This window comes from Melampsora larici-populina, assembly GCF_000204055.1.
Source record: "Melampsora larici-populina 98AG31 unplaced genomic scaffold MELLAscaffold_23, whole genome shotgun sequence".
In the NCBI taxonomy this organism is placed as follows: domain Eukaryota; kingdom Fungi; phylum Basidiomycota; class Pucciniomycetes; order Pucciniales; family Melampsoraceae; genus Melampsora; species Melampsora laricis-populina.
In genome coordinates, this window is record NW_006768787.1 from 1,046,132 (window position 1) to 1,064,365 (window position 18,234).

Here is an 18,234-nt window from a genome sequence, read left to right on the forward strand (position 1 = left end):
ACTTGTATGGATGAACACATGAAAATACCCATCTCCATCCATGCCCACAAGTTCGTCACCAAAGTCCATGAATTGCAAAACAGATGATGGCAGAACACGTCAGCCTACACATCACATTAAACTGCAAACCATGAATATTACTACAAAAAAGATGGTTATTCGATAATCTTACATTGCTTTGAAACAAAAAATGGCTTAATGTGACATGAAGAAAAGAAACTGTTACAAAAGAAACCAATCGAAAAAAAACTTCAATTCCAACTTGAAAAAACTTTTTTTCTTACAAATGAGATAATACGATTCTATATACACGAAGTTTAAAAAACCCCAAAGATTTCCATCCACTAAAGAAAAAAAAATACAAAAAATACGAAAAATTCAAACTACAAATCAATGAAATCAAATCAAACTCCAAAATCATTTCTTAATCCAAAACCCTTTAAAAGTTTTATATATCTCATTTGTTAAAGATTTCACACTTAATGGATAAAGTTCATGAGGAAATTGAGATTCAAGAGCACTTTGAACATATCTCAATAAGACTTCTTGGTTTTTCATCTTCATCTTCTTCTTCTTCTACTTCCTTTTGTTTAAATTTTCTTTCTTCTTCTTGTTTAATTTCTACTTGATTTTCTGTCATATAAAAGAAAACCCCAAATGAATGACAAAAATCATATCAAGGTTTAAGGAATGATAGAGAATGCTTACGGAATGTTCTTAAGATTAAGGGATCTGATTCTTCAGTTAAGATACTTCTAACATCATTTGTTAATTGATGATTGGAAACCTTAATCTTTTTACATTTATTAGTCTTTGTAAAAATCAATGAAACAGGAATTCCAAAAGCCTAGTAAACCAAACAACCAAATCATTCATTCAATTAAATCATTTGACTAGATTAAGAAATAGTAAAATCTCACTTTAAGTTCAGATCCCAACATTTTCACCATTCTCTTAACCCCATCTCTACCGAGTCCCATCAAATTAATCGAATCATCTTCATCCACTTTTCCACCATCACGCTTCTGTTCTGAAGCCCAAATATGTAAAACTCTACCTTTGAGTGAAATCAAGGTAGGTAAGAAATCTTGTGTATGTGATAAAGGTCCCAATAAAAGATCATTGAATGTATCAAATAAATATGATTCTGAACAAGATGAGATTGGGATTTGATGGTTTGGATAAAATGTAGTGGTAGGTGATGAGATATTTAATGATGAAGATGAACTATGATGGTTTAAATTCATGACTGATGATGAAGAAGAAGACAAAGGAGGAAATGCTAAAGAAGTCATTAGAAAAAGGTTTAGGTGGTTATTTATGGAGAAAGAAAGAAAAACTTACCATGATGAGTAGGAGAACTTAGCCCGATTGGATCATGAGAGGTGACTGATAATCTACGAGTTGATCTAGAAGGTGAAAGACTAGGTGAAAGACTAGGAGTAGGCGTCAAGGGAGGATTTAAATGAGATTGACGAATGAATTGAGGATGAATAACATGAATCAAAGACATCATATCAAAAGATTCTTCTCTAGCATAAGCCCTGATAGTGGAAATAGCATCATTACGTTGATCTAAATGATGAGTTGTATAAACCAATGGAATCAAAGAACCGGTGATGGTCGATTTTTGTGAATGAGGTTGATGTGAATCTGGTTGATGGATTGAAAAGAGTTGGTTTAAAGGTAATTGAGATTGATGTGATTTATTAATTTGAGATTTAAGTCTTTGCCATCTCAAGATAACTTCAGATAATTGAGAATGAGATGAGACTTGTAAAAAGACATGATAACCTACTTTAGCGAATTCTAAAGCTAAATTAAGGGCTAATGGATGATGATCACAATTATTAGTGATTAAGATTGAAGCTCTTGAATTAGAATAAGATGAAAGTTTTGAATGTGGTGATGATGGTTGTTGTTGTTGATTTGAAGAAGATAACAAATGATAAGAATCAAATGGTTTAGTTGTACTTGAGATTGGAAATGGTTCACCAAAGATAAACTTGAGTTGAATTAAATAAAATAAAAAATTCAAAAACTGATGACAAGAAATCGAATAAATGATTTCTACTCGATTTGAAAGTTGATGGAATTTCAAAGTGAATTCATCAATCAAGGATCCAATCAAGTTCAGATAAAGATGTAGTAAGAAATCCAATGGGAATGGTAAGATCAAGATTAAGATTTCAAAGTAAACTAAATGTGATGATGAAGTGGATGATCGAAGTGATGAATATTGTGAAGTTAATGCCATGATGGAGTGTAGAAGCAAAGATTTGGTTTTAAAGAAAACTTTTTTTAAAATCGAATGGGAATGGGAATAGGATTGAGTGAGATGAGGACCAACTGAATTTGCAAAACGAAGAAATAAGAAAGATTACAAATGCGCACCAACAGTTCATTGAACATTCAGGGTCCATCAGTCAATTTAAATTTCTCACTCAATCGATGATCAGCTCATCCAATCCATTTCACACTTTCAACCAATCCATACTCGATTCATCAACTTGACTTTCGGATTCCCTCGATCGGCTTTCTCCTATTGTGACCCACTCGATCTGAAACTCTTGACAATCATCCAAACAGTTCTCTTATCATCAAATCACTTCAACATCAAACCTTTAATCATGATTAAACTCTTGCTCAATTTTCACAAATAAAATCATTCCTCCAAACCTATATGATAATGAAAATGATATGTTATAAAATGAAATAAATCTCAAAAATGAAAAAGAAAAATTACAAAACTTGCTAAAAACTTGAAATGATACCATATAATTCACCTAAACAATCAGAAACATCAAGCATTAAGTTTAGAAGCTTCTTCTTCCCATAACTTGGCTAATTCTTCTGCTCTTTTCTTTTCTAAATCTACCATTCTTTCATCCCTATTAGATAATCCTCTACCATCGATTCTTGAATCACCTCCTTCTACTCCAATCATGGCTCTTGGAGTTTTAGCTTCAATCACATAATGATTATCACACTTTACCCAAAAGGAAGAAGAAAGATCATTTTGAGTTCAGTTAGTTTTCTTTTGTGGGTTTTAGAAATAGTTGACAAAACAAATAGTTGACAAACATGTGGACAATATTCATCTGCATCTTCGAAATCTTCAATTGGTTTTCTAAAGACTTTTTTACACGATTTACATGCTAATGAAAGTTCAGTAGTTTTGGCTAAACGATGTCCTAATTTTTCATCATCATGACATTGTGGACACTACAGAAAAAAAATCAAAACAAGTTGATTAATTAATGATGGATTAGATTTTCACAAAAAAAACGAAAGAAACTTTTTTTTTTCAACATACTTACATCGTACCATCTTTGACAACAAGGAGCACGTATAGAAACCTACCGAAAGAAAAAAAATTAAATAATCCGATCGATTTTAATCGGTTACAAATAAGAAAATAAAATTGATTGAAGGGATCGATCATACTTACTTGAGCATTAAGTATATGTTTACACATGATTGATCGATGCAATCCTTCTTGGATAAATAAAGGAATCCTAAATAAAAACTTCGTGAAGTTTATTCAGGTTTTACAATTTAAAGGCAGTCACAGGTTACGATCGGGTACGGTACCGGGAACCGGATCACTCATCTCGGGTCAATCATTCATTCAAAACTTGGAAATCTCAACGTTTCGGAGGACTCCATGCAACGGTCAACGTCATGGATGTAGTCCTCCGATACAATCTCAATCAAATTACGTTCTTCCCCCTTCCACCAAATCCATTATGTCTATGGAGGGGGCTTGCTACCCATGATCCCAATAGCTATCAGAGAGATTCTGGTAGGCTCTTACAGGGTACCAAGTGTGGTTGATTGGAAAACAAGTGTCAAAAACACAACCCACTGCTAAGTTTTTCCATTGATGGATAGGACCATATGGGGTAGTACAAAGGATTTCCAACAACACTTACAAACTTTTATTGCCAAAGGGAATGCAAGATATTCACCAGGTCTTTCATACTAGCTTATTGAGAGAATTCAAGAAAAGTGAACTTGAAGGTCAAACAGAAGATCCACCTCCACCATTAATTATTCAAGGAAGTGAAGAATATGGAATTAATGAAGTATCAAACAAACAAAAAACACAAAGGGGAAATTGAATACTTTGTGAGCTGGAAAGGGTATGAAGCAAACCACAACTCATGGCACCAGTGACCCACAGGAACCTGAAACCAATTTGGCAAATGCAAGTTAAGGAATTTAATGATAAATACCCAATGGCAGAACAGAGATACTTCAGGACACAAAGAAGATAAGTGAGGGTGAAGGTTTTCTCCCAATGGGTTCTTGATGCTATCCTGTGAAAGGATACATGACCTGTCAAGAGGAGGTTGAGGTATAAGGGGGGGAGTGGTGTTATGAGCCTAGTACTGGGTATATGATTACACTGTGTCACCCACGTTGTACATACCCCAGTGCTCAGGGCCTTTTACATTGTTCTCTTCTTTACATTGCAATCTCATAATCACACAACTAGCATCTTGGCTCTACTCTTCAATCCTGGTCTTAACAGGACCCAGGAAAGCTCTTATTGGGGTTTATGTTGAGAATCCCATTGTAAAACAACATGAATTCAGGTCAGATCCAAAAAAAATCAAATCCCCACCATTTTTTGGCACAAACCTCACCAAGACAAATGATAAGGGGGTGGGCCCTGTGGGTGCACAATCACGGGGTGGGCGTATTGTGGGCAGTGAGAGAGGCTATTTTGGGTGAGACAAATGGCTGTGGGTCTTCATAGGTTTTGATGTGTAATAATAGAAGTGATTTTGAAAAAATAAGAAAGCAAACTCATTGGGAGAGTTACTAACTTAACACAAGTCCCAAACTCGCAGGGGCTTTCTTACCTTTGAAGCTCGGTGCCCTGGAGAGGGACTTGGGACTTATCAGCTACTTTTGGTGTACCAGCAGGGACCCAAAAAGGCTCTGCTCTTTTACAGCCTGGTATCTTCTGTAGTTGATACAATATAGATTTTCTGAGGAGAGCAAAATCTTCAGAACATTTAGACAAACAACTTTGGTTTTTGAACGAAGTTCACTGCTCAATTATTAATTCTAATGCAAGAGAAATAATTTAGGTCCTTTTTAAATTTTGTTTCCAAAATACAGTCACCAAACCACAAATCTCAAAATCTTTCTCTCTTTCTTGAGAAAACTCAGAGCAAGATATGTCAAATCTGAATAGACAGATCTGATGATAATGGGCACAGGTAGCTCCAGTTCAAATGGGCAAGGTGGTTGATTGAGAGGAAGTGGGAGCTTTTGCGGTTTGAAAAGACCTCCAAGCCAAACTTGAATTTTGAACCCCCTGCTGGCTCACCAGGGAAGCCCGATAAGTCATAAGTCCCTCTCCAGACACCCGAGCTCGCGAGGAAAAAGTGTCTGGGTCACAGAGGGACTTAGTTAAGTTAGGGAGAGTTATAACTTCTAGTAACCCAACAACTTATTTCTTTTATGATTATGATGTCACTTTTGTCAACCTTTTGCCCAAAATTGAGCCAAAGAACTGACATTTGCCAGTACAGACATTTGGCCAAACATGACAAATTCCAATGTTTTTGTCACAAACATAGGTAAAATCCAAGGCCAAATCCCAACATTTCTTGGCACAAATCCCAATAGGAGCTTTCCTGGGTCCAATGATTCACTGAACCTCGAGCTAAAATGCATACAATAAAGGCCTGTATTAGAAGCTTCTTGTTCAGTTGGGTGCATCATTCAGCTGATGCATGGTTGTGTTTGGTCTTTAATTTGACGTGAACCTTTGAGAAAAACAAAATAAAAAAGTTGTGACAAGGCATCAATTTGTGGAATAGATGCTAATAGATGTACAAGGTTTGAAGGAGTCGCGCATATAATCAGAAATGACGTAATGTGTGTATGCTCAAATTTGAAACGGTCATAACGGTCATCAACTTCAACGCCACCATTTTACCATCTTGTCGCTTCAGGTAACTCTTTACCAGATCCAATTCCATCATGACAACAAATCAACAAGAACCCATCTCGTCTTCAATCATTCAATCAGTTCCATCTCAACCATCAACTCATCATCAACATCATGATCAATACTCTGGTACAATTTATGATCCAGATGCTGATCTCATCGTTAGTTTTCAATATTCACTTTTTCTTTCAAAATACGCCAATACTGATTTGAAGTGTTTCTTTCAAATCAGCCTGTTCAACAAGATGACCTTATTCGACTCAAGATCTTTATCCCATTCGCTACCCTAAGCGCTCTGTTTGCAAACCTTGTCTCAGCTATAATCATCAAACCATCCAGTAAATTACATCTCTTTCTTTCTTTCTCAAATCATGAATTCCTTCCACTCATTTGAATTTCTCAAACAGTGGGTGAAATCAATAATCGATACTATACACTTGTCACTCCCGATCCGATCTTCATTGGACTTTATTGGATTGTTCTTTTTACTCTTCTCGTCGTTCTTACTTTTATGATCGTCTTTACTTCTAATCAAAGATATCGTACTGAACAAACTAAACAACTATTTGTGAACGCTCTGGGATTTCGATACGTTCTTGCACTCTTTTGTTTCACACTTTGGCCCTTTTTCTGGGTACGCTATTCGAATCCACTTGACAAAGGCGTGTGACTGATCGATCTTTGTTTATAATCTTATTAGGCAGGTCGATTGATGAGCGTTGCAGCAGCTCTTTTGATTATAATCTTTGGACTCTTACTCTCAATACATTTCTCATTACTTAGGAACTTTCCTACTTCTGCTCTTAAAAGGCCATTTAGTTTCTTATTTGTTCATTTACCGCTGCGTCTTTTCTTGCTGGTTCTTTGGCAAGTCGATATACTCCAAACTGTTTTGATTGCTTTGGGTTGGTATAAGATTAGACCTGATGGAGAATGGGAAGCACATCATCGTGCGCATGTTTGGGTACGTCTTTCCATTAACATTTTAACTTGTGTTTTAGTCCAGAAGTTCTTATACATATGTTTCTTTACCTTTTTATACAGATTGTCTTTGGACTTATCATTGCAATTGGAGTGATCAATTCGCTTGTGACCCTCTTAATGGAAGATGTGATATGGACCATTGGATCAATTTGGCTCACAGCAGGTGTAATAAGAGGTGGAGGTGGTAGAATGGGAAAATTAGGAGAAGAACCTTTATTAGCTGGAACCATGATTGGATTAGCAGCACTTCAATTGCTTTGTTTGGCTGGTACAATTGGTGCTAAGATTGGTAGGGTTAGAAAACTTAGAAGAGAACAAGCTATTCAATTACCTGTTGATGATGATCCATCTGTTATTGAAGGATAGTTATTTTCTTCTTCTTTTTCTCAATCAAGTTTTGTATCATTATTCTCAAAAGCTCAGTTACCATTATTTCTTTTATTTTTTTAAGTTATCATCATTAGCATCATTTGAAATTTCTCCTCATTGTTTTCTCTTCAGACTTATTCATATAAAAAGTTGAATATCCAAGCAAGCCCCCTTCAAATTTCTGCCAGTATCTAAGCTACAAATCTGTGTTTTAAGGTTGAGGTGCCACACAGGAATTTAACACATACTGATTCTGAGTTTCTGAAGATCATTTGATCTAAGATACCCCTGGGATGTACTGATGTATGGAACTCTAGATGAACCAATCTGTGCTGCCAATTAACTTATGCTGCACTACAATTCCAAAGCTGTGAGAGCAATTTTTTTATCCCATACAAGTCACCTGATTCAGATTGTACTTACTGAGCACTGTCTGCCGCGTTGGAAAATCTACAAGCAATGTTCTCCATACAACTCAAACACTTTATGTGTACATTCCACAGCTGTTCTTGGTCTTCCCACGTTTATGCTTTTAATATACTGAAGGAACCATTGGTTTTGAGTATAAGTTCAAATGCAGAGTGCCAGCATAAAAAATAGCCTTTTACACCTATATTCTTTCCAATCTATTCAACAGTTGCTCCTTGCATGTATGATTTTCATATTCTAAAGTAACCTTTGAACTTGCATTAAAAAGAGCAATACTATAGAACTTTCAGATCAGGTCTTTGATCGAGCGCCATCAAAAAGTGCCTTCAGCATCAGGTTAGCAGGAAACGTGTGGATTGCAACTTAGAACAAAACATGAATACGCCAACAGGCAGAGCCATGAAGATACTCGAACAAAAGTTGGGTGTGAAAGATCGCTTGCAAAAGAACAAAAGAGAGCAAATGTAAAGAGGAATACTGGTGACCAGAACAACTAATGACGTCGAAGTATCGCAGTGCACTGGGGTTTTAAGCGAAGGCATCTATGCAAAGTTTGCCGTCTCTCAAGAATCTACCCACCAACCCAAACCTTTGAAACCCTTCGTTAATGGTATCCCAAATTCAAGTACCAGTTCATGATTTGCGATTGGTAAACTACCGTGCTTGATGTAGGCCACACAGCAGGAGGGAAGCCTTATTCTAAGCAAAATCACTGGGACATTGTTCGAACTTGTCCATGCACATGGTATCCAAATATTTCTCTGAGATGCAGTCGCTGCTGTTATATCAAGGATCTTTGGTCAATGTCAACTTCTTACTTCGACACAGATAAGATATGATAAGAAGATGAAATGGTCTTCAGGAGTAAGCTACAGCTGGGTAACTCTCAGGGGCCTTCAGCGTTAGAGCTCGTGATCGCTGAAACAGGGCTCATTCATAACATCGAGTGGTGATATTATTCTTTATCATTGACACGAGGTATTCAAATGAAGCAAGAAACTTCTTGAGAAGGTCTAGAGGACCAATTTACCTGCTTCAGAGTGTATATCTAGCGTTTTCCCATCTCAGAAGCCTTTATTGCGATGGGGAGGCATTCTGAGGATTTGATAAGCCTGGTCCGTTGAGAGAAGGAGCTGAAGATGAAGGAATTGTAATTGGTTTCTCAGGTTGACTAGATGTGGAACCAAACTTGAGTTCGTCCCAAGTCTTAAGTAACCGCATTCGAATCCCTTCCCAATTATCAAGTGCTGGACGAACATCGAGATAGAAAGCCAAATTAGGTGGAGGTGATGATGATGTAGCCGATGTGCCAGCTTCAGGATTGTATGTTCGACCGGGATAAAAATCGATCACGTATCGCATCCTTTCTTCGGTAGGTCGGACTACTTCCCAATCATGTCGATCGAAAGGAGGCTGATACCTGCTCAAATTCACAAGAACGCCCCAAAACGGGGTCAAAGAAGGTTGATTAAAAATAACTGATGATCGTGGTCAAGATAGAAAAAGAATCATAAGTTTTTTACCCAGAAAGAACTTTCATCCAAGCACGCGGACTACGATCATTTGGTCTTCCACGAAAACTACATAACATCGGACCAGATTTTCCAGATCTTGGCCATCGATCAAATGCACCTTGGCCATAATTAGCTTCCCATTCTAAAACTTGTTGCCAAACCCGTTCATTGACCGCATTATGAATTGGTACTACTGTATACATATCATTGACTTCTGGAGAATGTTGTTTCTTTCTTGCTAGAGCAGAATAAAATTGAGCTGGTGATGGATAAACCCAATTGGCTTGTTCTTCACTATCATCTCGGTATCGTGGGATTGAAGAAACTTCTCGATCAGTAGGTAACTGGGTAGGGTGATCACGCGGAGGTGAGGTTTTTGATGATGAATCGTGACCAAGAGGGCAAGTCGCAGGCTGGGAAGAGCTAGTTGAGCTTGAAGTTCCAAATGGCCACATTTTTAAGAAAGTGGTCTGAAAGTCTATAGGATTGATCGATACTTGGCTGTTTCTTGTCGCATCTCCGAAAGATAAAAAGTCGAAACCTATTTTAACGGATATCTAAATCGTAGAGCTATGTGGCCGGGCGGGGCTACCTCGGGGCCGGGGGACACCTGTTGCGTCAACAACAGGCCATGCTTTCCGGAAGCTTGGGAGGAACATCCAATCTTCCCTGTGGCTTGACACATCCAGTTTTGGTCAGAATTGGAGGAAGAGGTGCTCAAAATGTGCGCTCTTTAAATCTCAAGAATTTCATTTCTTAACCTACTCTGTTACAGTACTAGCTTAGCACAAGCCCCCATGGAATTAGTGGCCCTATGTTCAACCAACTCCAAGTCCTATGTACCTCTGCCACTCTCAAGGAGGGACTTGTATGGGTTGAGCCACACACCTGAAGCTGAGCATCCACTGATCAATAATTTTTTTTTCTGAGTTGAGTCAATAGCAGGATACCTTTTGTTTTACCTTCAATTGACATCTGTTTAATTTGATAACTGATGTTCCAGTCTTGATTTCTAGAATGCTGATTCTTATTTGTATCTTTCTTTGCATGCATCAAATATGAGACTGAGTTTTGCTTTATATTAATCCTTGCAACTCAGTCTGTAATGTAAATAAAATTGTTTCTTTGAACCACACAAATTTCAACGGATCTCAAAAGCTGACAAAGTCTATGTGATCTTATATACATTTCACTTCCCTGCACAAACAGCAACATGTAGGAATGATTGACATCCATCTTTCAAGAATATATGCTGTTCCATGACAGACCAGATGTAAGGAAATTCTCTCCATTGGCCCATTGAGCTTATAATTGAGGTCTTAGAGATCAAAATATGTTAGCTTAAAGGTCCTACACTATGAAATTGATACATACCAGGTATTTGTCAGGCTTCATTGCAGGCATAACAGGACACTGAGTCCTGTGATATTCAATAGCTTTGACCACTTCAGAAGCTACCCACATTGGGCTGTCTCCCCTCCAATCCAGAATGAAGATGATATATCTTTGGTTAGGTATGTTGCAAAATGGATCTTCACCTGCATGCTACAAGTGCCCCTCCAAATAGTATCTGTTGGGGTGATTTCTTTCTTGTGGTTTATATGATGTCTTATAATGCTGGGGTAGAAATCCTACACAGTGTAGCGTAGGCTGAGCCAGAGAGGGGATGAAGTACAACTGGAGAGAAAGGAAGTACAACTGGTCCAGTAAGCTGCCCTCAACCTTTAGAAAGCTCTAAGTTCAAAGTGGAGGGTACAATTGAAAACCCCAATTTTTCTTCCTACCCACAACCAAAACCTGCAATAAGATTATGTTATCCTTTCTACTGATGAAATCAGTACCAAACCTGGTCCAAAAAAGCTCAGACTAGTCAAAAGACTGTACTGAGTGATCACCAAGGTCCTTAGACACTAAAAGTGCTTAAGCTATGAAGAAAGTCTAAAAGAACACTACACAAGAAGTTGATAATGTTTCACAGTGCAATTTCTTTCTTCCAACACTAAGTAAGATCTTTTAAGAGAACTAAAGAACTAAAATAAAAATAAAAATATTTTGGTTGATAGAAGTAGAAGTTAACTGAACTCCCTCAGACTGCTTTAATATACAAAACATTAATCTACTAATTCTATAGTAAAAAAACTACTCAATTATCTTCAAAACTTGAGAAGAAATGCAGAAAACCACTGCAACACTTTCACAAACAGACCTTTCACAGGTCCAGATCTCACATCTGAAGTCTTTAAAACCAAGATTTAATAAAACAATAACACTTTTACATACATGATGAAGTATAATAAACTATATATTTATGGTGGGGAAATACAGGAGCAGTTTTGTACAGTTTTATGCTGTCATATGACATCAAAACTCAAACCATACCGCAGTGAAGTGGATTACGGTCTAGCCTTAAAACCACACCAAATCGTAGTGTAGTTAAGGGTATTCTAAGCCCAATGTTCGGACTACGGTACGGTTACCCCGTAGTGAACCGCACCGTAGCCACCGTAGTCACCGTAGGCAACGCTTACGCAGTGCATAGGCACAAAGAAAAAAGATTCACTCAAATGTAATTAAAAAATAGTATGAAGAGATAAAAGACTTGATGTGGAAAGGGAAAGAGGCACATTCAAAGAAAGAAAATTAAAAAAAGGAAGAACAATTAAATGATTTAAAAATATATCTACACAAATTGAAATAATAGTAACCATACGTAATCAACAGAGCTCAAATTTCTTTGTTCTTCTTTTTCCCCTCGTGCAATTCATGATCTAGAAGGTAAGTGACCGCGTCCTGAAACTTACCAGCAGGCACGGCCTTGCCCTTCAACCATTCTCGGCAAGCAACAGCCTGTGAGATGGTCGAAGGTTTCATTGATCCTTGGCTTGAGATGGCGATGTCGGCAGCGGAAGAAAAGGTACGCTCAACCGCGCACAAAGTTGCAGGGAGAGAGAGGTAATCCCGAGCCATAGTTGCCAAGACTGGGAAAATCTTTGCATTGCTCTATGTAGCATACAGTTTCTAAATTAGTGAAGAGTAAGATAATGCTAGTGTGAAGTAAGGAAGGGTACCCATGGCCCACCAGTCAAGCACACTGGTCCCTTTGCCAATCGGATGAGCACCTTCAAGGTAGCGTCGAAGTTCAAGTTGAGCATCCTGAACAGTCTCTGTTGCCGGTGCAGCTGGAAACATATTATCCTCGTCATTGTCACTTTCTTCAGGTTGATTTTCCAAAACAACTTGGACTGAAGGAGCTCGTGGTTTGGGCATGTTGTCAGAGTACTCTGAAAAAATGGTATCTAGTGAGTATTTTGCTTGATCTGCCACATCCGGGTAAAACTTGTTGAGGTAGTTCATTCTGTGTCGTGGTTTGAGGATAGTGGCGATCTGGACAACCTCCGTTGCGGCGGCCTCGTCAACGTAAGCTTTGAGATGTTTCAGCATCTCAGTGATCATTATGTTGAGGCTAGGAAAGGCGCTGCTTTGTTGGAGGACTTGCAGTTTGTTCTGTACCTTGCAATATTCCGACAACACCTTGCATCCTGAGGTAAAATTGCCCTCCATGCGTTTGGTTGCACGCTCAAACACCTACCACATGAATTGATCAATCAAAAGTTTTCATCAAGAAACATTGGAATGGAATACGCACCTCCAAAACTTCGTTCACTGAACAAACAGCATTCCATTCCTCCTCGGAGATGGTTAAAACTCGGAAGAACCGATTGGTTTTCGAATCAGTGTGTAACATGCTATTAATAATCTGCCACCAGGTAATAGGATATGAGTGAATTAGCAAAATTAACTTATATATATGATTAGTTAAGTTGTAACTTACCTCATATCCAGCAGTTGCACACCTTCTACTATCAACTTTAGCATTCCAGCGCACTCCCCAACCATGGATGATACTTTTCAGTCCTTGGGCCTTCGCTCGTGCATTGAACCATTGTCGACACAATGAGCTCGAACATATCAATGTAACAACCTTGTCACACTGCAAGAAATTCAAAGAGAAATGTCAGGCGCCAGTTGAAATATGAAAATCAAATACTGACTCACCTTTAACAAAGCCCGTTTGACCAGTTCTGTAGTGTCAACAGGTTCCTCATTGACACAATCATCATCTTTGCAATCGGCATTTGCAGTGTTGGGTTCCAATCCCGCATCATCCTCATCTGAAGAAGATTGGACATCAACGCCTTCCTCTCCAGTATTGAGGACCAAGGTAGGAACCGACACCGTGGCCCCCGATCGGGTGGTGGGTTTGACATGACCCGCTGAAATATTAAGGGTCTTGAGGCCATGCTTGACAACCAGAGCGATTTTGTGACAGTAGCATCGCATATGATTTTCCGACAAATTCCAAAAGACCGAGTCGCTAGCGTTCAAGAACATCTTTTGGAGTTCGTCGGCCATGGTCTTATTGTTGGCACCCGAGTCAGTAGTCTGTGCTAATACCTGTAAAATTGCAGGAGATGTCAGTATTGAACACGAGATTTGAAAACAATAAATAAAACCGATAAAATGAAATATTGAAAAAGATGAAATTAAATATGGACCTTTCTATGAAGTCCGTGCTTGATCAAAAACTTCCCGACTGGTCTGGCAAGCAAAGCTCCACAATGGTGCCATGTTGCTAACTTCAAAGTTAGGTGGCTGGTTTGATATTTCCAATCTGAATCGATCCAAGTTGCGGTTACTCCTATAAAAGCCAGACGATCGCCTTTTGTTGTCCATCCGTCGTGGACAAGGCAAATCTTGCTTTTATTATCCTGCAGTGTACAAACTCAAGTTAGTTAAATGAATGATATTTTATAAATGGTTAGATGTTGTGTATTTACTTTGATTTTGCTGATCAGCTGGTTGTGTAAAGAGAAATGAAGTTCCTTTGCAGTTGTGGCTGCCCACGTAGAACTCCTGAGATTGGCCTTTGCGTGCGTTAGGTGAAATGCTGCACAGAGCGTCGGATCTTGAAATCTGACCCATGGGAGGGCATGACGAAGGACCCAAATCCCCAGAAGGACATTCAGGATGTCCACGCTGAATGGAGGTCAAGTGATGAAGGAATTCATGAGTCCTGCTGAGCCTTTGGTGCCTGAAGTTGCTGAAGAGTCCTCGCGTGCCTTCATACGTTCTTGATAGGTCGGTGGAAGTCCATGTCGTTTCTCCCTCATGGCAATGGTGCGCCCTTCACAAGGTTCCCGGTTCTTGTAGCCATCTCGATGACCATAAAGGTTACTATTGCCATCTGTACCGCGGTTGAGAGTTTCAGGACAGTATTTACATTCGTAACCTCGTAGAACACCTATGGGCTGTCATTAAGATCAAGAAGTCAGTTGACATCACGTTCAGTTTGGATAAACAACAAATGAAACCTACATTGTCTTTCAACTGTACTGACACTGGTTTGTAATACGACAACAGGTGAGTAACACCAGAGCTTGTAGTTTTTTTGAAAGGCTTGATAACTTGTCGTTCGGGGCTGTTTTGATCAATATCGATGCCTTTGGGTACAGTGAAGTCCTTAGATTACAACAAAGTAAGTTAAAAACTATACAAGAATGGGAGTTGGACTTGAAGTTGTACACTTACAGTCACTTTTGTGCGCGTGTTGCCTTTTGCCTTGGTCTTTCGAGGCTTTTTAGCACATTCAGGTTTTTCTTTGCCTTTTGCTGGGCGCTTCTTGGAATGAGTGGGCGTATGAGGATCTCCTCGCGTCAAATCTTCCTGTTCTTCAAGTTCTGGATCGTGGTCACCGGTGGATGAGGCCTTGTCGTCGGATTCGTCATTGTCACAAGGTTGGTACAATGACCGATGTGAGTCTCCCAAACTCAGTACAAATCCAGGTGAGGAACAAGCAACACTGCGCCGAGAAGAGCGTCGCAACGGCCCAGGACTAGTTGGACGGGATGATTGAGTAGAGTTGGGCACGGCAAGCTGGGAATTAGGAGCAGTGAGGAAAGATGCCATTGACTGAGGATTATGAAAGTTGAATACAAAAACGGAAGGGTAGGATGAATGATTAATAAAAAAAAGAGAAGCAAAGAATAGAGGAAAAACAAGGACAAGCACTTGAAAGAATCGATGAGACAAAACGAAGAAGGTGGAAAGGGTCAAAGGTACGACTTGAGTGAAAAAAAAAGTAATAGGAACCCACCTATCCCTTGCTTAAAGGCGCGTGTTGCAGACATCCTTTTGGGATCCATGGAAATCAATGGCCCAATTGGGAAAATGCTGATTATTGATCGTAGTGACCGTAGCCACTCCGGCCTACGGTCATCGTTTGCAAGGAAATGCTGAGCAGCGGTACGGCACCGCCCCCACATTATCCCTGCTTTTTGACACTACGGTACGGTCGGGCCGTAATCAGCCGTACCGCAGCCTACGGGTCATACACCGTACCGCACCGTACTGTACTCCGTATCACGCTGCGGCACGATTTGCGTGTTGATGACATCATCTCAATTTTGGTGGTATCTCAATAAGTTGTCACTACAAGAAACATAACATTTTCTGGGCAGAAAATTAAATTATTTGTATACAAAAATCTGGAAAGGTCAGAAACAGAGCAAAAATATGAAAAAATATGCATCCTGTTCCTTGCTTTGAGATCTCCAATCTGCATATTTTTCTGTATTTTTAGGGTTCATATTGGTGAGTGTACTAACAATAAACCCTCATAACTGTCAGATTACCACCTGTAACAGATGATGAAATTTGGCTGATCAGTGCTGAGAGAAAGTTTTGATTACTATAAAACCCCATAACTTTGTCAATTCTGGCTTGAAACAATAGATTTGAGGTGTATTAGAAAGCTGGATTCCTGAACTACAACTTTCATTGTAACACAAAATGTGTAATCCCAATGACTGACATTCTATTTGATGATATGCTAAATTCGATCTCATCAGGGATATCTTTGTTTGCAGGCCCGCCATGTATTTGCTTCATTTATGAACTATCTTCAGGAAAATACCAGCTTCCCGATGCACTCAAAATCGAGTGTTTTGAGCCATAACTGACAAAGCTATGGGGTTTTGTAGTAATCAAAATTTTCTCTCAGCACTGATCAGTCAAATTCCAGCATCTGTTACAGGTGGTAATCTGATGATTATGAGGGTTTATTGTTAGTACACTCACCAACATGAACCCCAAAAATAAGGAAAAATATGCAGATTGGAGATCTCAAACCAAGGAACAGGATGCATATTTTTTCATATTTTTTGCTCTGTTTCTGACCTTTCCAGATTTTTGTATACAAATAATTTAATTTTCTGCCCAGAAAATGTTATGTTTCTTGTAGTGTGTGAATAAATGGGTGATATCTGTTTGATACCCACTTCATAACTTTCTAATGTCTTTCTGATGTAGTTGGTTGCCCTGGGCTTCCAGTGAACAGTGATTGGGGTCTGTGTATGGTGTTGAGGATGAGAGCTGGCGCTCCTGCGCCCAATTCTGGGTTATGGGATCCATCACTTATGCAAATTGCCATTTGAGGTGGTACATTGGCTAAGTTGTCCTTCACAAAGTCAATAGGAACATCTATTGTGGATCAAACAGATCCCCCTTATTCTGGGGTCCATTGCTTGGTTGACCTTGATGGGATCCATCACCTCTGGCACGTTGGGCATTAACCTACAGATGTTTTTGGGTGAGCCAACACATAATGTAATATAGAGCTATGTGTTTTCTAGTTGCACTTGAAGATCCTCTTGGTCAGTTTTGCCACTGCTTCAGAGTCTGGTAGACCAGGAAAAATAACAGGATAGCTGCATTGTTTTTGTTGTCCAACTTGTGTGTGTGTGTGAATTCCCTTAATAACATATGAATTGAACTTTGAAAACTGTGGATGAGATTGCCCCCCACACAGCTTGCTTACATAATTTCATACATAAAGGCTCTACATAGCCAGCAGGTGCATGGTTTGCTTAACAATAGCCCTTCTGCTCTTGGTATCTAAGTAGAGGGGTTGTAGCTTAAATTCAGAGTGTGTTTGGATGCTCTTCATATATTATGTGACACAAAAGTAAAATTTCAGTTTGCCCCTATCTCAAGGGGCACACTTTCATATTCATAATTTGGATATACAGTGTCTAAATTCAAAAGAAATGATGATCTGTTTCAAGGTGGCAAGGATGAGAGCGCTGAGTAATTATGAAAGTACATAAAGTACGTGAAGTGACTAGATGCTTTTGTAAGGAAACAAATTTGGGCTTGAACAACATCTCTTTATATGTTAAAGCGCCACCAACACAGTAACCTCAGATTGAAAAACCCAAGGTATCCTTGGGTGCCAAATCTTGGACAGAAGCTTCCCAAGGTTTTGATCCGAGGTAATTCTCAGCACAAAAGAATACCTTGGATGGAAACCTCAGACAAGGTCTGTTGGAGGATTTGCCTCCAATGATGCCTCAGATTTCTCAACCCAAGGCGTCTATGTTGGCCATTAAGTTTTCTCTAGACATAGGTATATGGAATAACTAACAAGCATTGTGACTCTCACGGATAATGACATAATGATAATAGCTCTGCTTTGAGAATGAATGAAACAAAATAAATGATTTGAAGGAATGTGTGGATGAAACAATGTGCAAATGCTGAACAAGTCATGTTTTTTTTGCATCCACCATATAAAATTAAAATGACAAGGCTGCACTTAACTTTCCACTTCCAAAAGAATAGACCACAAAAGAGAAGGATAATTCAACTGTGATACCAATGACAACACATACCATTCAGGAACATATTTGAAAATAGAAAGATATGAGTAAGTGTGACAAGTAGGATAGTAGCTCACGTCATTGTAGATTAATCTGCTCACCAATTGGCAATTCATTACTATAGGAGTCCCCAGAATTTGAGTGGTAATTCATGGCAAGACCACCAGCAGCTGGGCACCTGATGGATAGAAGAGAAAAACACCGGTGACCATGCCAATGTTTTGAAAGATGTAAGATATACCAGAATGTC

General features: G+C 39.0%; 4 protein-coding genes across 4 annotated transcripts; 1 reads left to right on the top strand and 3 right to left on the bottom strand.

Annotated features, from left to right (window-relative positions):
* Nucleotides 1-74: 74 nt before the first annotated feature.
* Nucleotides 75-2,325, bottom strand: MELLADRAFT_116779 (uncharacterized protein; the record flags this gene model as incomplete). Its single annotated transcript, XM_007411087.1, has 4 exons — nucleotides 75-633; nucleotides 709-847; nucleotides 921-1,249; nucleotides 1,345-2,325. 4 exons carry the CDS (start codon nucleotides 2,255-2,257, stop codon nucleotides 512-514), a joined length of 1,503 nt encoding a protein of 500 aa, XP_007411149.1.
* Nucleotides 2,326-2,803: 478 nt separating this feature from the next.
* Nucleotides 2,804-3,478, bottom strand: MELLADRAFT_87899 (uncharacterized protein; the record flags this gene model as incomplete). Its single annotated transcript, XM_007411086.1, has 4 exons — nucleotides 2,804-2,989; nucleotides 3,085-3,225; nucleotides 3,321-3,359; nucleotides 3,452-3,478. 4 exons carry the CDS (start codon nucleotides 3,476-3,478, stop codon nucleotides 2,804-2,806), a joined length of 393 nt encoding a protein of 130 aa, XP_007411148.1.
* A 2,501-nt stretch (nucleotides 3,479-5,979) lies between these two features.
* Nucleotides 5,980-7,488, top strand: MELLADRAFT_116780 (uncharacterized protein; the record flags this gene model as incomplete). Its single annotated transcript, XM_007411049.1, has 5 exons — nucleotides 5,980-6,132; nucleotides 6,204-6,309; nucleotides 6,379-6,605; nucleotides 6,672-6,935; nucleotides 7,016-7,488. 5 exons carry the CDS (start codon nucleotides 6,004-6,006, stop codon nucleotides 7,319-7,321), a joined length of 1,032 nt encoding a protein of 343 aa, XP_007411111.1.
* Nucleotides 7,489-8,827: 1,339 nt separating this feature from the next.
* On the bottom strand, nucleotides 8,828-9,767 carry MELLADRAFT_48758 (uncharacterized protein; the record flags this gene model as incomplete). Its single annotated transcript, XM_007411085.1, has 2 exons — nucleotides 8,828-9,176; nucleotides 9,277-9,767. 2 exons carry the CDS (start codon nucleotides 9,720-9,722, stop codon nucleotides 8,828-8,830), a joined length of 795 nt encoding a protein of 264 aa, XP_007411147.1.
* Nucleotides 9,768-18,234: the final 8,467 nt, after the last annotated feature.